This window comes from Capra hircus, chromosome 2, assembly GCF_001704415.2.
Source record: "Capra hircus breed San Clemente chromosome 2, ASM170441v1, whole genome shotgun sequence".
In the NCBI taxonomy this organism is placed as follows: domain Eukaryota; kingdom Metazoa; phylum Chordata; class Mammalia; order Artiodactyla; family Bovidae; genus Capra; species Capra hircus.
The window spans coordinates 73898109-73915541 of record NC_030809.1 but is presented as its reverse complement, the minus strand read 5'-3'; the positions used below and the strand labels follow the sequence as shown (position 1 = coordinate 73915541).

At 33.0% G+C, this 17433-nt stretch overlaps 1 protein-coding gene across 8 annotated transcripts in view; it reads right to left on the bottom strand.

Annotated features, from left to right (window-relative positions):
- CCNT2 (cyclin T2) overlaps positions 675-17433 on the bottom strand; it is a 34225-nt gene continuing 17466 nt past the window's right edge. The window contains exons 4-10 of one of the 8 annotated variants that reach the window (XM_018062112.1): positions 15596-15656; positions 13630-13692; positions 10467-10512; positions 8670-8833; positions 5366-5436; positions 3731-4889; positions 678-3629 (exon numbers count right to left, since the gene is read on the bottom strand). In XM_018062112.1, coding sequence (XP_017917601.1) covers positions 3562-3629; positions 3731-4889; positions 5366-5436; positions 8670-8833; positions 10467-10512; positions 13630-13692; positions 15596-15656 — 1632 coding nt within the window. In that variant the 3' untranslated portion in view covers positions 678-3561. Of the gene's footprint in view, positions 4890-5365; positions 5437-8669; positions 8834-10147; positions 10513-10633; positions 11755-13629; positions 13693-15595; positions 15657-17433 lie in introns of those variants that run through there. The other 7 variants (XM_018062119.1, XM_018062138.1, XM_018062107.1 and 4 more) reach the window with 7 other exon arrangements.

Sequence of the window (17433 nt, the reverse complement as noted above, 5' to 3'; positions counted from 1 at the left end):
AAATATGTGCTTAAAATGCTTTTAAGGCAGGACATTCGGTAACAAAAACATTTTAAATTTGATTAACTGAAATTGACCTTAACTAGTCATTTCTTTAGTTCAAAGTAGACAGGCCAGGAAATATCATATCCTACATAATTATAATGTTTGCACAAAGTAATGTAAGCACCCCTTATGACATTTTGCATGAAACCATTTATCATGGTAGAAATTTTGATTCTTAAGAACTCTAACAAGAATGAATCTGCATACACAGAGATCTAGATGCACTTGTACTGTTTTCAAAGATAAACCTTGGGGTGACTACATGACTTTTCAGTATTTAAATACCTGCAACAAAAAATGAACCTCAGCGTTTATTAAAGAAAAAAAAAAAAAAGGAACTAGGACATTTTCCAAGGTCTTACCACTAAAAGATGCTACCACCGGTTTTCTGGGATAATGTCTGCCTCTGAGAATGTTTCTGTGAAAAAACCACTCCTTTGCTTTGGTTCTGAAAACAGTGTATTTTAAAACAGCTAAGGCAAATATTTAGGGGCACAGCTCAATATCAAAAAATTAGTTCAAAGAGGTAGAAGTAAAGCCTTTCTATGTAATGTGCTTCTGCATAAAGGTAACAAATCAATGATCTCTGATCTAAGGAAAACACAACTGCAAAATGAATCACTCTTTTATAGGATGTTTAAAGATAACGGTTTTTAATAGTTCAAATATTTTAAAAAATCTCATCAAAATGTATCACCTTAACAGTACTTTGCACATGTGGAATTTCATACCTAAATTTGATACTATTTTGGTTTATTTATGGCTACTTACAAGAAGACTCAGTAATAATGTCCATTCATTGGAGTCTTTTTCTTTGGTTGAGCCTACTGGGACCAGGCTGATGAACTATTTTATGCAAACAAGATGGTCAAATTCATGGCAATATGAATTATAAGGGTTCTCATTTAATGGAAATGAAACTTAAAAGAATTTCCATATTTTATCCCCACTGTGGTTTTAGAAGCTAATATCCTGTTTAGAAGTTAAAGAGTTTGAATAGCTCACACAACCCTGTAAAAATTACAACTGTCTGCCCTTTAATAAATAAAGTCATTGTAAAGAATTACATTTACAGAGTGAAAAGTGAATACATAGCATTATCAATTTTGGAAGTAACTAATAAGTACTTCCCCATAACAATATACACTAGCTACCTTTTTAACTGTCCATCATTAGCACCAAAAAATTCAACAAAATTACCTTTATTCTCACATCTCAAAACAATTCTGCAAATTCTTAGTGAAGTTTAAGTATAGTCACAGACCTTAAATATTCACATTGTTTTCTATGTCATACTGAAAATAAGTTCACTACTTTTCTGGATATTCTTTACAAAATCTTATTAAAATTCCTGGTATTATCATCCCCATTATACAGTAGCACAACCACCCAGTATCATTTCACATGATAGCTCCGTAGAGGTTTCACATCTAAATTACCAAGAACAAAAAAACCCCTTCCCTCCCTCATCTTGCACTCTTCTTAATTCTATACTAGTCCTTGGATTATGTACCACTGTAAAAGTGTAACTGTATCAAAATTACCATGTTTATGGATACAATAATATGCCATACAGAGCAACAAAGTTACATGTAATGACAAAGATTACTAAAGTTATGCAAGACAAGAACAAAGTTAGGACATGCTAGCTAAGCAAAGTCCCTAGAAAGAGACTCCTAGTATCCTAAATTCAAATAACATTGACAAAATAATGAATAATTATCTTAAAAAAATTATAAAGCTATCGGCAAATCAGGTAATTGCTAAATAAAAGTAGAGCACAAGATTAAACTCTAATATTTACAACTGCAACATACTTGAGTAAAATTACAATTGTGCACATATCAGTGGCTTTGTAACAAAAATAATTCATATACATAGAGGAAAAAATTAAGACAGTTTTCAGTTCAATAGAAGTTGAATTCAACCCATCTCAAAGATACTCAACAGCTCAAAGATTTACCACAGAATTGAAGATTAGCTGATAAACCAGAGCCACGTTACTGGCATTTAAGACAAATTTTAAACAAGTTAAAGTCTATCATTTGCTCAGAAGTCAGAAGACTGTGCAAACTTGACCTCAACAGGAATATACTGAGATGTGCAAACAAATGGAAAACCTCCACTAGCTGTTTTATCTGGAGGCTTACCTTTTTTCTTCCCCTCAGAGAGCTTCCTGTTAACAACCGTAAGATATAAATACAGGTACAATGCACAGTCAGTGACCTTTTTTGTTTATTTATTGTTAGAATATAAAACAACTGAGAGAGCAATAGGTTTAATTTCAATTTTATAAGGAAGACTGCATTTACCTGAAAAAGAAATATGGCATCACACACAAACACACTTCAAGGGAGGGGTATGTTTAAGAACATGGTGTCATTCTGAATGCCAAAGGAAAAGCGATTCTGTTTATGGTTAAAATATGTAGTGTTAAAGTTCTTTATTTAAGAAAAAAACTTACTAATTCTGCACTAATGTAAGTTTTTGTGAATTTAGTTTTCAAATCACAGTAATCTACATAACCATTATTAACACCTCTGTGTTTATAGTACTGCAACAAGCCAACAAACACTTAAATGCACTTCACATCAAGAGTATGTAAACTTTATTTTTTCCTCTTCAAGCCTTCAGAAATTCAGGGGCTCTTTCAGCAGCCAGTCTGGTCAGAACCTCTGAAGGCAGAATCAGTGCCTCATGGAGAAAACAACCATCTGTGGCACTGCATACCCATCCGGTAGTGAAGTGTCCCCCTTCAGTGGCTTCCAGTAAGGCCTAGAGTTTAAGGTTAACATGAAAAAGTGCCACCTTTGTTTTAGATTAGTGATGGACTCTGACAAGATAAAATAAAGTTATTCTGTATATTGTTATACTTACAAGCAGCTCCAATCCTGAGTATTTATGGTAATATCTAAACATACAAAAATGTATGTACATTTTTCTCCACCTTCTTGTAAACAGTTGTCAGTATACTGTTTTATCCCTTTATCAGTGAAACATGCAAATCATACATACAAGTATAAATACACAAAAGAAAACAATTTACACTCATTCAAAAGCCAAGCAACAACAAAAAATAGCTACAGTATTCAAATTATAAATAAACGAATGCTTGAGGCATCTTATATTCCTAGAAGCAGCCAGCCATTCACCCTAATGTTCTTAGCTGCAATTGTAGAAATACTGAGTTTTGCACCTTCCATGCTTTTACAGTATTTATAACACTATCATATGTGGAGATAAAGACTTGTTTACTATAATCTCTTCTTTTCAGAATGAAGAATAAAGCAGCACTTACAAATATTGAAGCAGTGGTAGTAACAGCAGGTGTTACCACTGCTAGATCAGGAGGAAGTTTTTCATTCTAACAATTTTTAAATTAAAAAAGAAAAGGAAAAATTGACCTAAAGAAATGATTACATGTTCATTCCTTGGGCACTTAACAGCGAGTCCAGCATGTCGAATGTGTCTTTGTAGTCCATATGCTGGCTGTTTGTACTGTACTCGTGATTGACATCAGGACCGTTGGTCTCCACTGGCTTCTTGTCCAGTTTCACGAGGGTGCTGAGATGTCCGTAGCCCACCTGGTATGTGACAGGGGGAGGAGGGGGTAAGGGATGGTTAAAAACAGAGTTGTGAGAGGATATATACTGCTTAACAGAGGAGGAAGAACTAGATGAACTACCTGAACTTTTGGAACTTTTGCTCATTTTGGAGTGATGGTTGTGAGATGCATCATTGATATGCAGCTTCTTCCTTGAAGAGCTGGAACTAGAGGAAATGCCATCACTGCTCAGGCCAACAGGACTCCTCAGAACAGTGGGCGGTACTCCGTCAGCACTGTGTTTACTGCCACCACTGCTGCTGCCACTGTATGAGTGGGAATGCTTGTGACTGCTGGGGTGGTGGCGGTTGGAAGGATGCTCCTTGTGCTTCTCCTTATGGTCCCTGCTAATATGTGGGCTGGAATGCTTGCTCTTCCCACTGCCTTCATCAGAAGAGCTGTGTCTTTCTGAGGAAGAAACTTTTATTTTCATTTTCAGTTCTTCTTTACTGACACTTTTATCAGTGGGTGGTATTGGAATCCGTAATTTCAGTGATCCACTCTTTTCCTTCTTCTCTGCCATGTATTTTTCAGGTTTTTCAGCATTTGTAATGGGAATTTTCATTTTAATGGGAGAAGTCACAGAACTGCTGCTGGCTGCCTGAGACTGTACATGTTTGTGTTGCTGTTCTACCTGGGCAGCTATATAATGATCCCTTGCATCCAGATCAAGGCTTTCTAGCTTACGTTTTTCTCTATATTTATCTAAAGACATTTTCTGAGGAATTACTCCAGGAGTAGCAGAAATTGGCCCGTGGTGTTTACTGCTCCCTGCTTTATGAGTATAATCTTGCTTAACAGAAGAGTGATCAGAAATTTTGTCAGGTCTGTGATGTAATCCTGAATGCAATGATGCAGAAGGCCCCTGCTTGAAGTTGATGTTGTACTGGCTACCAGACAAAGATGTTTCCTGTTTCTGTGAATATATCTGTTCTGTCCTTGCCGATTCTTGATGCTGAGGCCATTCTTGGTGTGATGACAAACCATATGAGGTACTTGGCATTCCTGTTGCTAGCATTGACAAATTATCAGATGCATGGCTGTCTTGAACAGAAATATTTCCTGAATTTAGAGGTACTGGTGCAGGGAAAGCTGATGTAGATGGTTTCTGAAAACTTGGTTTGGTAGGCACACCAGTAACACTATCTACTAACATGGAATTCTGGACCAAAGATGAACCCAGAAGAGGCGTTTCTGATACTTGTCCATCTACTTTTGGTTTCCCAGCTGCCTGGTTAGCCTATTTAAATAAAACACAAAAGAAACAATGACAGCAAAGGAATTTAATAGAAATTTCTTTGCTTATAAAAATTCTATATTAAATATATGAAAATAAAATCACCTGGGGTTGGACTTTATTGCTAGTAAACAAACATCTTATTTAGAGCCATAAAATAAAACTATATATAGTGAAAGCATTGGCTTTAAACTAGATACTGAATAAATTCCAGCCCAGCATCTGAGAGAGGAATTTAACTTGTCTAGCTTTAATTCCCCTTCTTGTAAAGTGAAGATACTATTTCCACAGTAATCACTATGAGAATAAGAAATCCATATTTATAGCAAAGTCTACTGGACACAGTAGTTGGATAACTTATGAGCGCATGTAGCTTATGATACACTGTAATTACTTCAAATATTAGAAATAAGAATATTTAACCATAAAAATTCAAATTAGCAAATTGATGTTCTGATAAACCCTGTCAATTCTCTTACCCTCCAGTATCGAATCTTCTTCAACCTACTAGGCGTTTTCTCCAATATTTGTAGAAACTCATGTGTTAGCTCTAAAAATAAAATTTAAATTTAAAACTTAGAAGGTGCCTTTAGATTTAGAATTCTCTCAAGTGGGCAATATTAAAAAGAAAGCACAAGAGTTCATCTACTTCATGACCACCTTCCTAATTCAACCATTAGCACATACAGAAGTACACACAGCTTTGAACTGGTATTTTCAAAGAAGAATCTTAAAAAAAATTTTTTTGATAAAAAAAAAAAAAAACCCAAAACAAACAAACAACCAAAAATAATCAAACAAAAACCCCTCCTCCCACATCTCCCTGATTTTAAATGCTTACTTAGAATCTCCGAAAAATTTAGTCACATTTAAAAAATTGCTCCCAAACAGAAAACTGCTATCAGGCAAACATCAGGAATAATTGTGGTGGGGAAGGTCCATCATTAGATTCTTTACAATCAGTGCCCGAAAGTTTAAGGAAAAAAGAGAATATTTGTATAATCAAGATATTAATTACAAAGAGAAAATTAGTAACTTTACGACCCTAATCAAGTGATCATAACTGGCATTACCAGCAATAAAACATATCAACTTGATATACCTTGATGAAATGCACTGAGTAGGACAACTCATTTCTGTGGTATTCTTGCCCCAAATGTAAAACCTCAATTTAACAATGGGAAAACATCAGACAAACTCTAATTGAGGAACATTTTATAAAATAACTGACCATTATTCTTCAAAGTGTTAAGGACATGAAGAAAAGATTGAAAAATTATCACAGACTGGAAGAGATTAAAGGGGGGCATGGCAACTAAATGGAACATGGGATCTTAGATGTTATTATTATGTAAGATGCTAATATTAGAGAAACTGGGTACAGGGTATAACAGCACAGACTTTGTACCATTTCACAGTTTCTTTAAATTTAAAACCATTTCAAAGTTAAAATGAAAAAATTTCTTTACCTATACTTGTAACTTCCTAGCAATCAACACATTATTAACATTTCAGTAAACCACGCTGGTCACATTTCTACAATTTTTCTTCTTAAATTTAGGATTATAATGAAATAAGAGATGATTCACTTTTCCAAAGTGGTATGGTTAAGATGAATTCTAGTTTTCAACTCCATAGAAAAATAGTGTTATTAATAAAGTTACTGGCCACTCTCAACACAAGTATTAATAATATCAAATGAGAATGTCATGTAATATTATTAATGCCAATTTAGTATAAAGAGACTGATAAAAATTTGGCATCATTATGTGCTCATAATCTGTGACAACTAGTTCCTATTAAAGACTCAGGAGCTTTTTGATTCAGTTTAGATGAAAAAAAGATCTAATGCCTATACTACCACTTCTTCATTAAAAAAAAAAAAAAAAAGACCACTTTTCTACCTGGACATAGTGGTAAATCTAGCAGATACACAATCCCCCTGGGTCCAAAATTAACAATAAATCATTCTGATTCAGCTTCAGAAAAATTCACATTATAAAAAACACATGGGGGTTTGTTATTAATTAATAACCGCCCCACCACAACCCTCTTATAGGTAGGCCAAACACAATCAATGTTGTTCTGGTGACAGTCATTAAATGTAAAATTCAGATACTCTTAACATCTGAAATTTTGTTACTTTTTAATGTAATCAAAATAGAGAAAAGGCTGCTACATAATATGTTGAAATTTTCAGTGTGTTAAGTGTCCAAGATTCCTATTCAATGTTCAAATGAATATGAACTTGAGCTTTTTCAGAATAGAAGCAAAGAGATATTTAGATGGCTCGTGTTGTGTCAAAAAAGACTTTACCTACAATTTAAGAGCAGGATAAAAGGCAGATTACTTGCTTTCTATAAACTTTATTTTAGAGACATGTATAGAAACTATTTCTATTAAGTTTTTATCTTATTTATATCTTATCATATCTATCAATAGATAAGACAACTATTTTACCTTACCTGTTGACTGCTAAAATAAGATGGTGGCACAGATAATTTCAAGTCACAAATGGGAAAATAAAAAGTTCCCATTAGTTTTTAGACGATGTTATATTTCAACTCGCTGAAGATTTCCTACTACTCTGAGTAAATTTTAAACTATCACTAGTGAGCCAAATATGACCTGTATCCTGTTTTTGTAAATAGATTTACTAGAACACAGCTATATACTTATAGTTGCCTGTGGTTGCTTTCTAGCTCTGGTGGCAGAGTTGTCTTGTTGCACAGACAGTATAGCCCACAAACCCTAAAACAGTTACTACTTGGCCCTTCACAGAAAAGGGTGCAGACCCTTAAATAAATTTCTACCTTAAAGAAGCATCTGAGATATTAATGGAAAACCACATTCCGAAGCCTTAGGGGTCTCTCACTTTTACGTAACAGATGTCCTATAAATCCAGTTTTCTCATCAGTTTCAATTTTGTAAAGGAAGCTGGGGAAAGCACACAAAAAGAAGCTGAAAACCTAACATATCAGTTTAGATCTAAGAAGTGTTATCTATTTCCTTTCTGTAATCTATAGTTCCTGATTAAAATGTGTTAATCTGCAAGGATATTCTACCTCTGGCCTGCCAGAAAAATTTCCTTTCAGGAGACCCCCAAATGCCAGATTCATAATTTATAGAACTTATACTTCCAATTTTTCCTTGTCAATTCATACTTATTAATGCACGGCAACAATGACACACTTTATCACCAGCAGAACAACAGAACAAGGAATATTACCATGAAAATACCATTAGCTTACTGCTTCACATCTTCTACAGTAAGTTAATACATGACTTTGTGTTTATACATTTTAAACCCGACAAAATTAGTATACTTTAAAATTATGTATGCTTATATTATCAACCTGCAGCATTATATTAAATCATATTTCTTTGAAAAGTCATGAAAGAGTTTTAGATATTGAATAGTGGTTAATAATATGTTCATTTTTCCCCCTTTAGGCTAATGAATTTATTCTCATCCTCTTCATGTGATCATGTAACTGTACTTTTAAATCCTATTGCCAAATTGTTAAAACAGAACTACGTTTTAAAAGATTTTTTATCTTTTCAAAAGAGGAAATACCAGTAGATGAAATGATACCTGGGATTGGCTTATCAAGTAACTACAGGGTGAAGGAGGATCCTAGACTGGCCAAAACTGTTCAACTGACCATGAATATATGGGAACTCAATATTTTTTAAAACCTATACAGAAGCAGACAGAATGTTTAATCCATGATAAAAAGTAAGAAAATATTCTGTTGTAACAAAAAGATTTTCTCTACTTACCATCTAGTAATTCCAGAGTAACTGTAGGATCCACATATTCCCACCAATGTTTTCCATCAGTTGACACAGGAATCTCCCAATTGGACCATTTGCAAGCCAAATGAATGCATACACATGCTATCACTGTTGGTTTATACTGAAGACAGAAGGTTGTAAGATGCAGACTGTTGTAGAGCAGATTTGGAACGAAGAGTCATAGAAATTCAAATATGTAAAACAAAGAAAAACATTTACCAATAAGATTAGAGGAAAAACAAAATTAAAATTTCTTTTTTAAGTCTAGAGTACAAAACCTTATTTTATAAAATTAAAAGCTAACATTATGATACTTTTTATGACTATGGTCACAAAAACTCAAACACTAAATACCCATATAGATTATCAATGTTTTCATACTCTTACTTCCCAGAGTATATTATTAATACTACTAATACTAATATATCAGTATTTCTAAACTTTGTTTTTACATCTAAATTACAACTATTTCTTTATAAAAGTAGAGGAAGACAGTACATTTCCAGTAATTATTATATATAAGTAAAATGACTTAAAACTTTTTTCGGTGGTATTTTTGTTTCTTTTGTAATGTCATGGTAGAATAAAAAAAAAGCAGAAAACTGTACAACTGACAAGGTAATTTCAATACCACATTATAATTATAATCAGGGATTCTACCATTCCATGTGGCTTAACATTCATTCATTCTGAAGTAACTCATATATTTAACACTTCTTTAGGTAAAACTATCTTCTCAGCAAAGCCACAGAGAAAACTTACCTTTTGCTGAATAGCTTCAAGGCCCAATGCTGCTAAATCTACAAAAATACTACCTCTCTCCTTCCATGACATGCCAAAAACTGCACTTGCAACATGTCACAGCTAGCTTTTTCTAACCCAAATTTTAAATTTAAGTGGTTCTTGCCTTGTTGTTCAGTATTTCTAGGGACAGAGGTTAAATCCCAACAATATATACCTAAGAAAATATACTGGCTTTTTTGGCAATTCAAAGTTTTAAACAAAACATAACAGTATCACAAGAAATTAAGGACCACATAAAGCTGGTTTAGTCCACTCCTCCCCAATGACTCATTAAAAAAATCAAATTTAAATCATTATTATAATCAATCCAGAACAAAATTATATATTAGATATGAAAGGCTTTTAAAAACTATTCTTCCAGTTCAATTTCAGAACTGATGAAAATGTCTACTGGTCAAGCACAAACCCATACTGTTCTTTAGAGAAAGTACTGAACGTTTAAGTAAAAATTACACTTATGCAAATCAAGGCACTGATAGGATGTGACTACTACTACTAATCTACTACTGGTGGGTATTATCTGGAAAAAAAACCCCAAGTTATATAAATTTTATTTATTAAAAAAACTTTAATGATTAAAGTTAATATAGGATCAAAGTGAAATTTTTAAAAATTGTCATTTAACTATAATTGTAAACTAGAAATAGCTTTATACTTACCAAGTTGCTCGAATTTCTAGGTTAAGTTTAGCTCTTTGTAATCTTTAGCTGCTATTCAGGCTACCAATTTTAGACTTATGCACTCACAAATCGAGAATATGTCACCAGAAAGCACCACTACACTTCACATTGTGCATTTAACCCCTCTGTGCCAAAAGTCCCTTGTACAATACACCGCAAAGCAGACAGGAAGGTACCACCACAGTAGATGGTCCAGTCTCCTGCTGCAACAAGGGTGAGAGACACATTGAGGGGGCCCTGCATTAAAGGAAGCTATAGTGTGCTACAACAGTGCAACAAAGAGGGTCAGGATAACAACCTGTTGGTAGCCATGAAATAGGATGTCTGTGCCAAATCCTTGCTTGCTGTAAGAAAAGAAAAAAAAAAACGAAGACAATACTATCAGCTTTAACATGCTACCATCAAAAAGTTCTCAACACAACAAAAACTTCAAAGATTTGTACACAAAAAGTAAATTTTACTTACTACTTACAAATATCACAAGAGCGCCATCATTTTCTATACTACTGAAAATCTTCAACAACATTCACTCAAATGTTTCTTGCTATCCCCCAAAGATCTGAGAAACAAGCCGATTTGCTTTTAGCTAGCCAGTTACAAGGGCTAAACTTGTTACTAAGTTAAGCATCTAGTCAGCTAAAAGTTGCAATAAAGCATTCTCCTGGATTTAAAAAAAAAAAAGAAGAAGAAGAAGAAAAGATTTTGAAGTCTAATACAAAATACAAAGAGTTGCCTGCCAGACTTAATCCTCAGTCATCACATTTAAGTTGGTTTAAGTACTTCCACCAAAAAAAACAAAACAAAAAACAAAAATCAAAAATAAACCCCCAACCCCCAAACTCAGAGAGGACAACCTGCTCAGTTTTTCATCATGTTACTAAGCATCACCAGAATAAACCACCTAAAAACATCACAAGGATGTACAGAAACCACTGTAATCATTTTTAAATTATATAATCCAATTAATGATAACTTTAGAAAAGATATAAGTACTTTAGAGGGAATCAGGATACTTCAATACTGGTCTTCAACAGAAAAGCAATTTTTAAGAACTAGTTTCTTAAGACACTGGCATTGAAAACAGCCCCCATCTCCCTTCTTCTGCTTCTTATTCTTCCCAACAGGGATGCCTTTGCTACAGTTTCCCTTTCTCCCCCAGTTACATTCATTATCACTGACATACCTTTCCCCTCTTCTCACCTAGGATTAATTCACCTCCACTCACCCCACTCTAACAGGACTCAAGTTCCTGCCCTCTCCTAGTTTTATTCGTGGCACGTGTAATTCCCCGCTGCCCCATGGATCATCAACATAAAGGTTTACAAAAGGGATTTGGGCTTAGCAGAGCTGTGCTAAGGAAGTGTCAAAGCATCGGATGTCTTGGAGGCATTGTGACTTAAGTAAGGCATTCTTTCCTGGTGGAGAGGGAAGGAGAAATCACAGAAATGAAAGGTCCCTGTAAAATGACATTAGCCAATTGTGCCGCAAAGAGCATAATAACTTTCTCATCTCCAGATATGGGGGGCATGGGAGAACTTCAAAGAAATCAAACAATTTACCCCCACCCCCATCCCCACCCCACAAAAGAATCAAAATATATAGATAAGTAAAAATAATTTTAAATTGCCATTGTACTCTTCACCTCAGAATATATGTAAATTCAGTAACCTATTAAAAGTCATTGCGACAGAGAAAAACGTAAGGAAAATGTTCTTTTGTTAGCTTAAAGTGGTTTTAGGGCAAAGGAAAAAAATATATACCAAACATGAAAGAACATTTTAAAAATGGACTAAGATGCAAATTAGTTACTTGTAAATGTCAGACAAAAATGACATTAAACGAGATTTTTACAAAAATTTAAGAATTCGTCACATTTTAAACATTAATAACAGTAACAAAAAAATCAGATTTAAATATTTTGCTTTGGATGATATATCCAATTTACAGATTTTGTGAATGTTTATATATTACTATTCAGTTCTGCAAAATAAATGGACTTTAATCTCTCTAGCTTCTTTAGACAGGATTTAAGAGAAGCTGACTCAAATTTCACAATACCAGGCTGAAAATTCAGTTTCATTTTCTACTAAGTGTGTGTGTATATTTCTTAACCTATATTTAATATCTTTCTTCAACATCTTTCTTTGCTAAGCTCAACTTAGGGCAAATTAAGTGCCTCTCCATTATTCAAACAAAACAGCTCAACCTTTCAAGTTTCCAGGGAAACAAAACTTCTCTAAAGCTTTATTTCTTAATTCCATGTCTACACTAGTTTATCCATACAATTCTATACTATGCTGTAATACTAAGGATGAGAAAGTGCTACAAAACATATAACCATGAATAGGAACCATAATTAAATATACGTAACATCTGCTCTTAGATTTAAAAAAAAAATCTAAGTCTATTTCTTAACAATGACAACTCAGTTATCAGACAATAGGTTTGTTTTTTTTTTCAACGTAGCCATTAACAAAATAAAATCCTACCTAGGGATAAAATGAATTCAATTTAGAATGAATAAAATAAGAGAACATTCAGGTAAACACTAGAAACAAGGCTTTCAAAAGTCTTACCCATTTTGTTTAGAACAAACCTAAAGAAGTCTAGTGGTAAAGGAATAAAATCGCAAAATTTCATTTTCAAAAAGAAATAACAGAAGAAGGCACACTAAAAGTTCCAAGTGACAAGTGCATACCACTTCAAACGGTAAACAGGAAAGGAAAAGTAGTACAGCATGCATCTGTGTGAAAACTTATTTCTAGAGATACAATGATATATAGGATTCATTAACAAGAGTAGAAAAACATATACCACATGCTTTATAAGGAGTAAAGAAACAGTACAAAACTTTGTACTCTTGTTTATAAACTGTTTAATAGGTATATCACATGCTGTTATGTATTATACACAAAAAGGAAGCCACTTTTAGTAAGGCTAAAGAACTTAAATCAATTTTGGCCAAATAAACACAGGTGTTAACATTCCCTAAAATGACAAATCTAAAGGCAATTTTTATCTGAAAGATGTGAAGGTGACCTCCAAATTCAAAAACTGTAATCGGTTTTCAAGAAGTCAATGAAGTTTGATATAAATTGGAAATTAATACTATTTCCTCCACCTATATGTTAAATGGCCCACATCTTAAAATATTAAATGAAATGGGATGAGTATAGCCCAAAATAAAGAGTTCTAGTATTTGGAAGCTCTCTAATTATTATTATTTTTTTAGTGAAAAGAGACTCTCACCTAAATTTAAAGGAAGTTAATTCACCAGGAAGGACCAAATACAGAAGCAGATGAATAGGCAGGTGTAGAACACTGAAACATAATGTTTCAAACTGACATTTCTTGTCATTTTATAATAAAACCCCCAAAAAGCTAGGAGAACAAAACAGCAGTCATTTCAAATATAGACAAGAAGAAGCACTGGTAATTTAAAAGTTTCAAAGATCACTTACCTCTTACTAACTGGGTACATTTCACCACATCTGTGTGTGGGTGTTCAATGGTGATCTCAAAACCTGAAATGAAAAGCACTTTTTTTCCCAATCACTTATACCAGTATAATACTTGCCTGAGAAATCCCACTCATCACACAACTGTAATTATGAATTTTTCATTATTAAAAAAAAATCAAAAGTTAGTTTCTCATCACTGACATGCTTATTATACCTTCAATCATAAGAAGTAATATCTCGAAAAGCATTCCAATTACGAAAACTGAAAAAGTTACTTAGAGATAAATAGTATTTATTCAAAATTCTGAATTACAATTAGTTTGAGATTATCCTTAAGTTACAAACTACAATCATGACAATTATTAAAGCAGCCCCACAATTTAAGCAGGGAATTCAACTATGTAACATATTTCTTAAGTATATTCCAACTCCTCCTTTCAGAAGATGTGAGAAGAACATTTTTCATAAATATAATCTTTGGGCCACAGTGGGAGAAGTGATCTTTTAAATGATACAGTTCTCTTATTTTCTCAGTGTACCTTAGATAAAAGTTTCAATCAGTTAGCTTGTAATTACATCTTATTATTAATAATAAAAAAACTGTTAAGGCAAGTGAACCCTGTAGGTAGGGCATAGTTTCTCCTTTTCCTTTCTTAGAAGTGGAGGTCATTGTATAGTGCCATGAGAAGTAGTTAAGGAGTAATATTCCAATAAGCAGGTAATCTCGATTTTCAAAGTTAGTGTGTGGTCTATTCATATTTGTTATTAAACTTGCAAAAATTACACTTTAGCCATGAGTTGTATCTTGTAAATTCTAATGTTCCCCTTAAAATAATGCTGTTCGTTCTGTGTTTAAGAAATCTGTCATCAGTAATATGAATATGATGCATTTTATATGATAAAATAACTTTTAAAAATAATGTTTTCCCCTTCAACTTTCATTATATGAATATTTGTCAAATCTCAGATTTATATAGTAACAGTAACATGCTAAATCACTAGATTTGGAGAGAATAAAAAGATTTTCACTTTTATTTTTCTTGTTTAATTGCATCCAGATTCTCACTTTCATTCTTCTATCTTTTTATATTATAAAAACCTTCAAGAAGTTATATGTGTTTCAAACAACCTACTTATGGAAAGCTACGATTATGACTTCTATTCAACATCTGGGAATTCAGTATAAATAAGATAAAAACAACTAATAATAAATAATGATTATTTATGAAACACTGTGGCAATTAAAAATATCTTCCATCTTCAAATTCAGTGTTAAAGCAGAATTATTATTCCACCTTGCACACACAGGATAAAAGTAAAGGAACTATGACCAAGTTTACAAAGTAAATAAAGAATATATATTTAAGTGCAGATCTCAATAAAGCCTATATTCTTCCCATGACACCCTGCTAGGTCCTTCCAGAAGTAATACATGACTTTACACAGTCCACACCTCCTTAAAGCTCAATCTCCTCATGAGTAAAGTAAAAGATTAGAATAAATGATCTTCAAAGATGATTTAAGTTGCACAAATCTTACAGACGATTAACTTTTAGACAAGGATGATGGACACTTAAATTACTGTCATATTTAAAATGATGTGATAAATTTATAGGCTCTAGCATAGCAGGACTGCCTCAGATGTTTATAACATTATAATCATATACGACAGCCCTGAAGGACCATTTTATTACCCAATGCAAATCCAGAATGAACCAGAGTCTTAACTATCTGAAAATATGAGAAATCACACTGAAAGCTATGTTGACCATTCAATTAAATGTTAAAATTTTAAAAATGGTTTCCTCAGAACCAAGCACTACTACTCTGGCTCCAAGCTGTATTTTCTTCAATGATAAAATTGAAACTTTCTTCAATGATAAAATTATTTCAGAAATCTGTTCCTTTATTTAGAATATTGCATTGATCAACACATACACAAATAATACTTGACCTAAGTACATACCTAGGGTTTGTAGCATTATGGTTTCAAGTAAAACCAGTTCTTGAGTCTGTTGAAGATAAGTCTGCCAGGTAAAAATAATATCAAAAAGTTTAATAAACATAACATAGCTAGACCACAGTAATGTTAAATCTCTTAAGATTAAATCACAGATCCATTACAAACTCCAACAAAATCTTTCGGAAATATGAAGATGAACTGAGGGTGACAGATAAAACCTATCTCTGTGATAAACAGATTCAGTTACTTCTATTATAAGAAATGTTAAAGCAAAACAAAATAAAACCAATCTAACGCTAATAATACAAAAGAGGGTAGATTAACTGAAAACAAAGAGATCTCCAGTCTGTAAGGTAAAACTTTACCTAGGCATTGGCACTTCGAGTCCCATTAAGGATAGGAAGCACCAACTCAAGAAAGATCAAATTCAAACTGGCCTTTAAACAAAAGCCTCATCAGCTCACTACAGGATACTTCATGTATTAATTCCTTGACTTCCACAGTTAGTCAGTTGTTTTTTAGAATAACTTTTTCTCTTCAGAAAAGACAAAATCAAAACAAACCCTCAAACCCTTAGATTAAAAAAAAAATTTTTTTTTAAGCTATAAAACACAGAAACAATGTACCGAACACCTGTGGGGACAAAAATAGAGACTCTTTTTCCTCAACTTCACTAAATCATTCAAGTGTAATCACTCAGGGAAGAAAAGGTATGAAAAATTTTCTGCCATCTCATTTTTACATCATGACAAATGACTAGGGTGATAAGAAAACCATATTATATATAAATATTCATTTATGTAAGGACATACTGCTAAACTCAGAGTGAAAGCACCTTTAATTTTATTAATGCCCACTTTGAGAAGATCACTGAGCTTCATTTTAAAACAGTCTTTTCTATTATTTAAACAATACCCTAAGTAATCACAAGAAATAATTCTGAGTTCGTAAAGTTAATAGAAACTAAAAGAAATAATTTTAGATAATCTCATATTCACTATACTGAATGGCCACATTAATATTTTAGTCTCTTAAATCCAACACGTAGGATAAATACTTGTCACTAATAGAATCAGATATATTTAATCTGGACCTTAAACTTGATCCAAATCAAACTGAATACTGGTAGTCATTCAGTAGTTAGAAGTTCTTGATAAAGCAATTCAATTACATAGGAGTGCTAGAAAAAGGATTTCAAAAGCCCAGAATGCTATAGCTTCTGTTTTAAGACATCAGAAGACTTAAAAATGGGGATATGAAACTAGACCTATTGAAATGTTGATGAAGAACAAGCTGTTTGGAAACTAGTATTACTTTTTTTTTCCCCCCCTCCAGACTATTTTAGGAAAATAAAAATATTTTTGAAATGCCACTCATGTAAGCATAGTAAAATGCATCTTTATGTATCAGAGAAAAGCAGTAGTATATATGTATTGATAATAGAACACTTTTGTAAAAAGACTAATTACTGGTCTAGAGATAAATCCAGAGATTTTTCTATTCCTACATTTGCTGACAATTTAAAAAAATATCTATCTATGGTCTTAAATATCTATCTATGGTCTTATGGATGTATTTAAGACATCCAAAGATGAGATGATGTCCCTTCTACGTGTATCATTGATTTGCTGTGAGAATAAACAGAACACGAAACACTTAAGAGTACCTTTGAATCAAAGACTTAAATGATTCAGAAAGACAAAAACCTCACAAACATAACATGAAATGTATTTCTGTCAGATCACTTCCTGGTATATACCTTCCTAAGTGATAACAGAAATAAGCAGCACGGGACAGCAACACTAATTGAATTACATTTTTATTAGGTCTAAATGATGAAA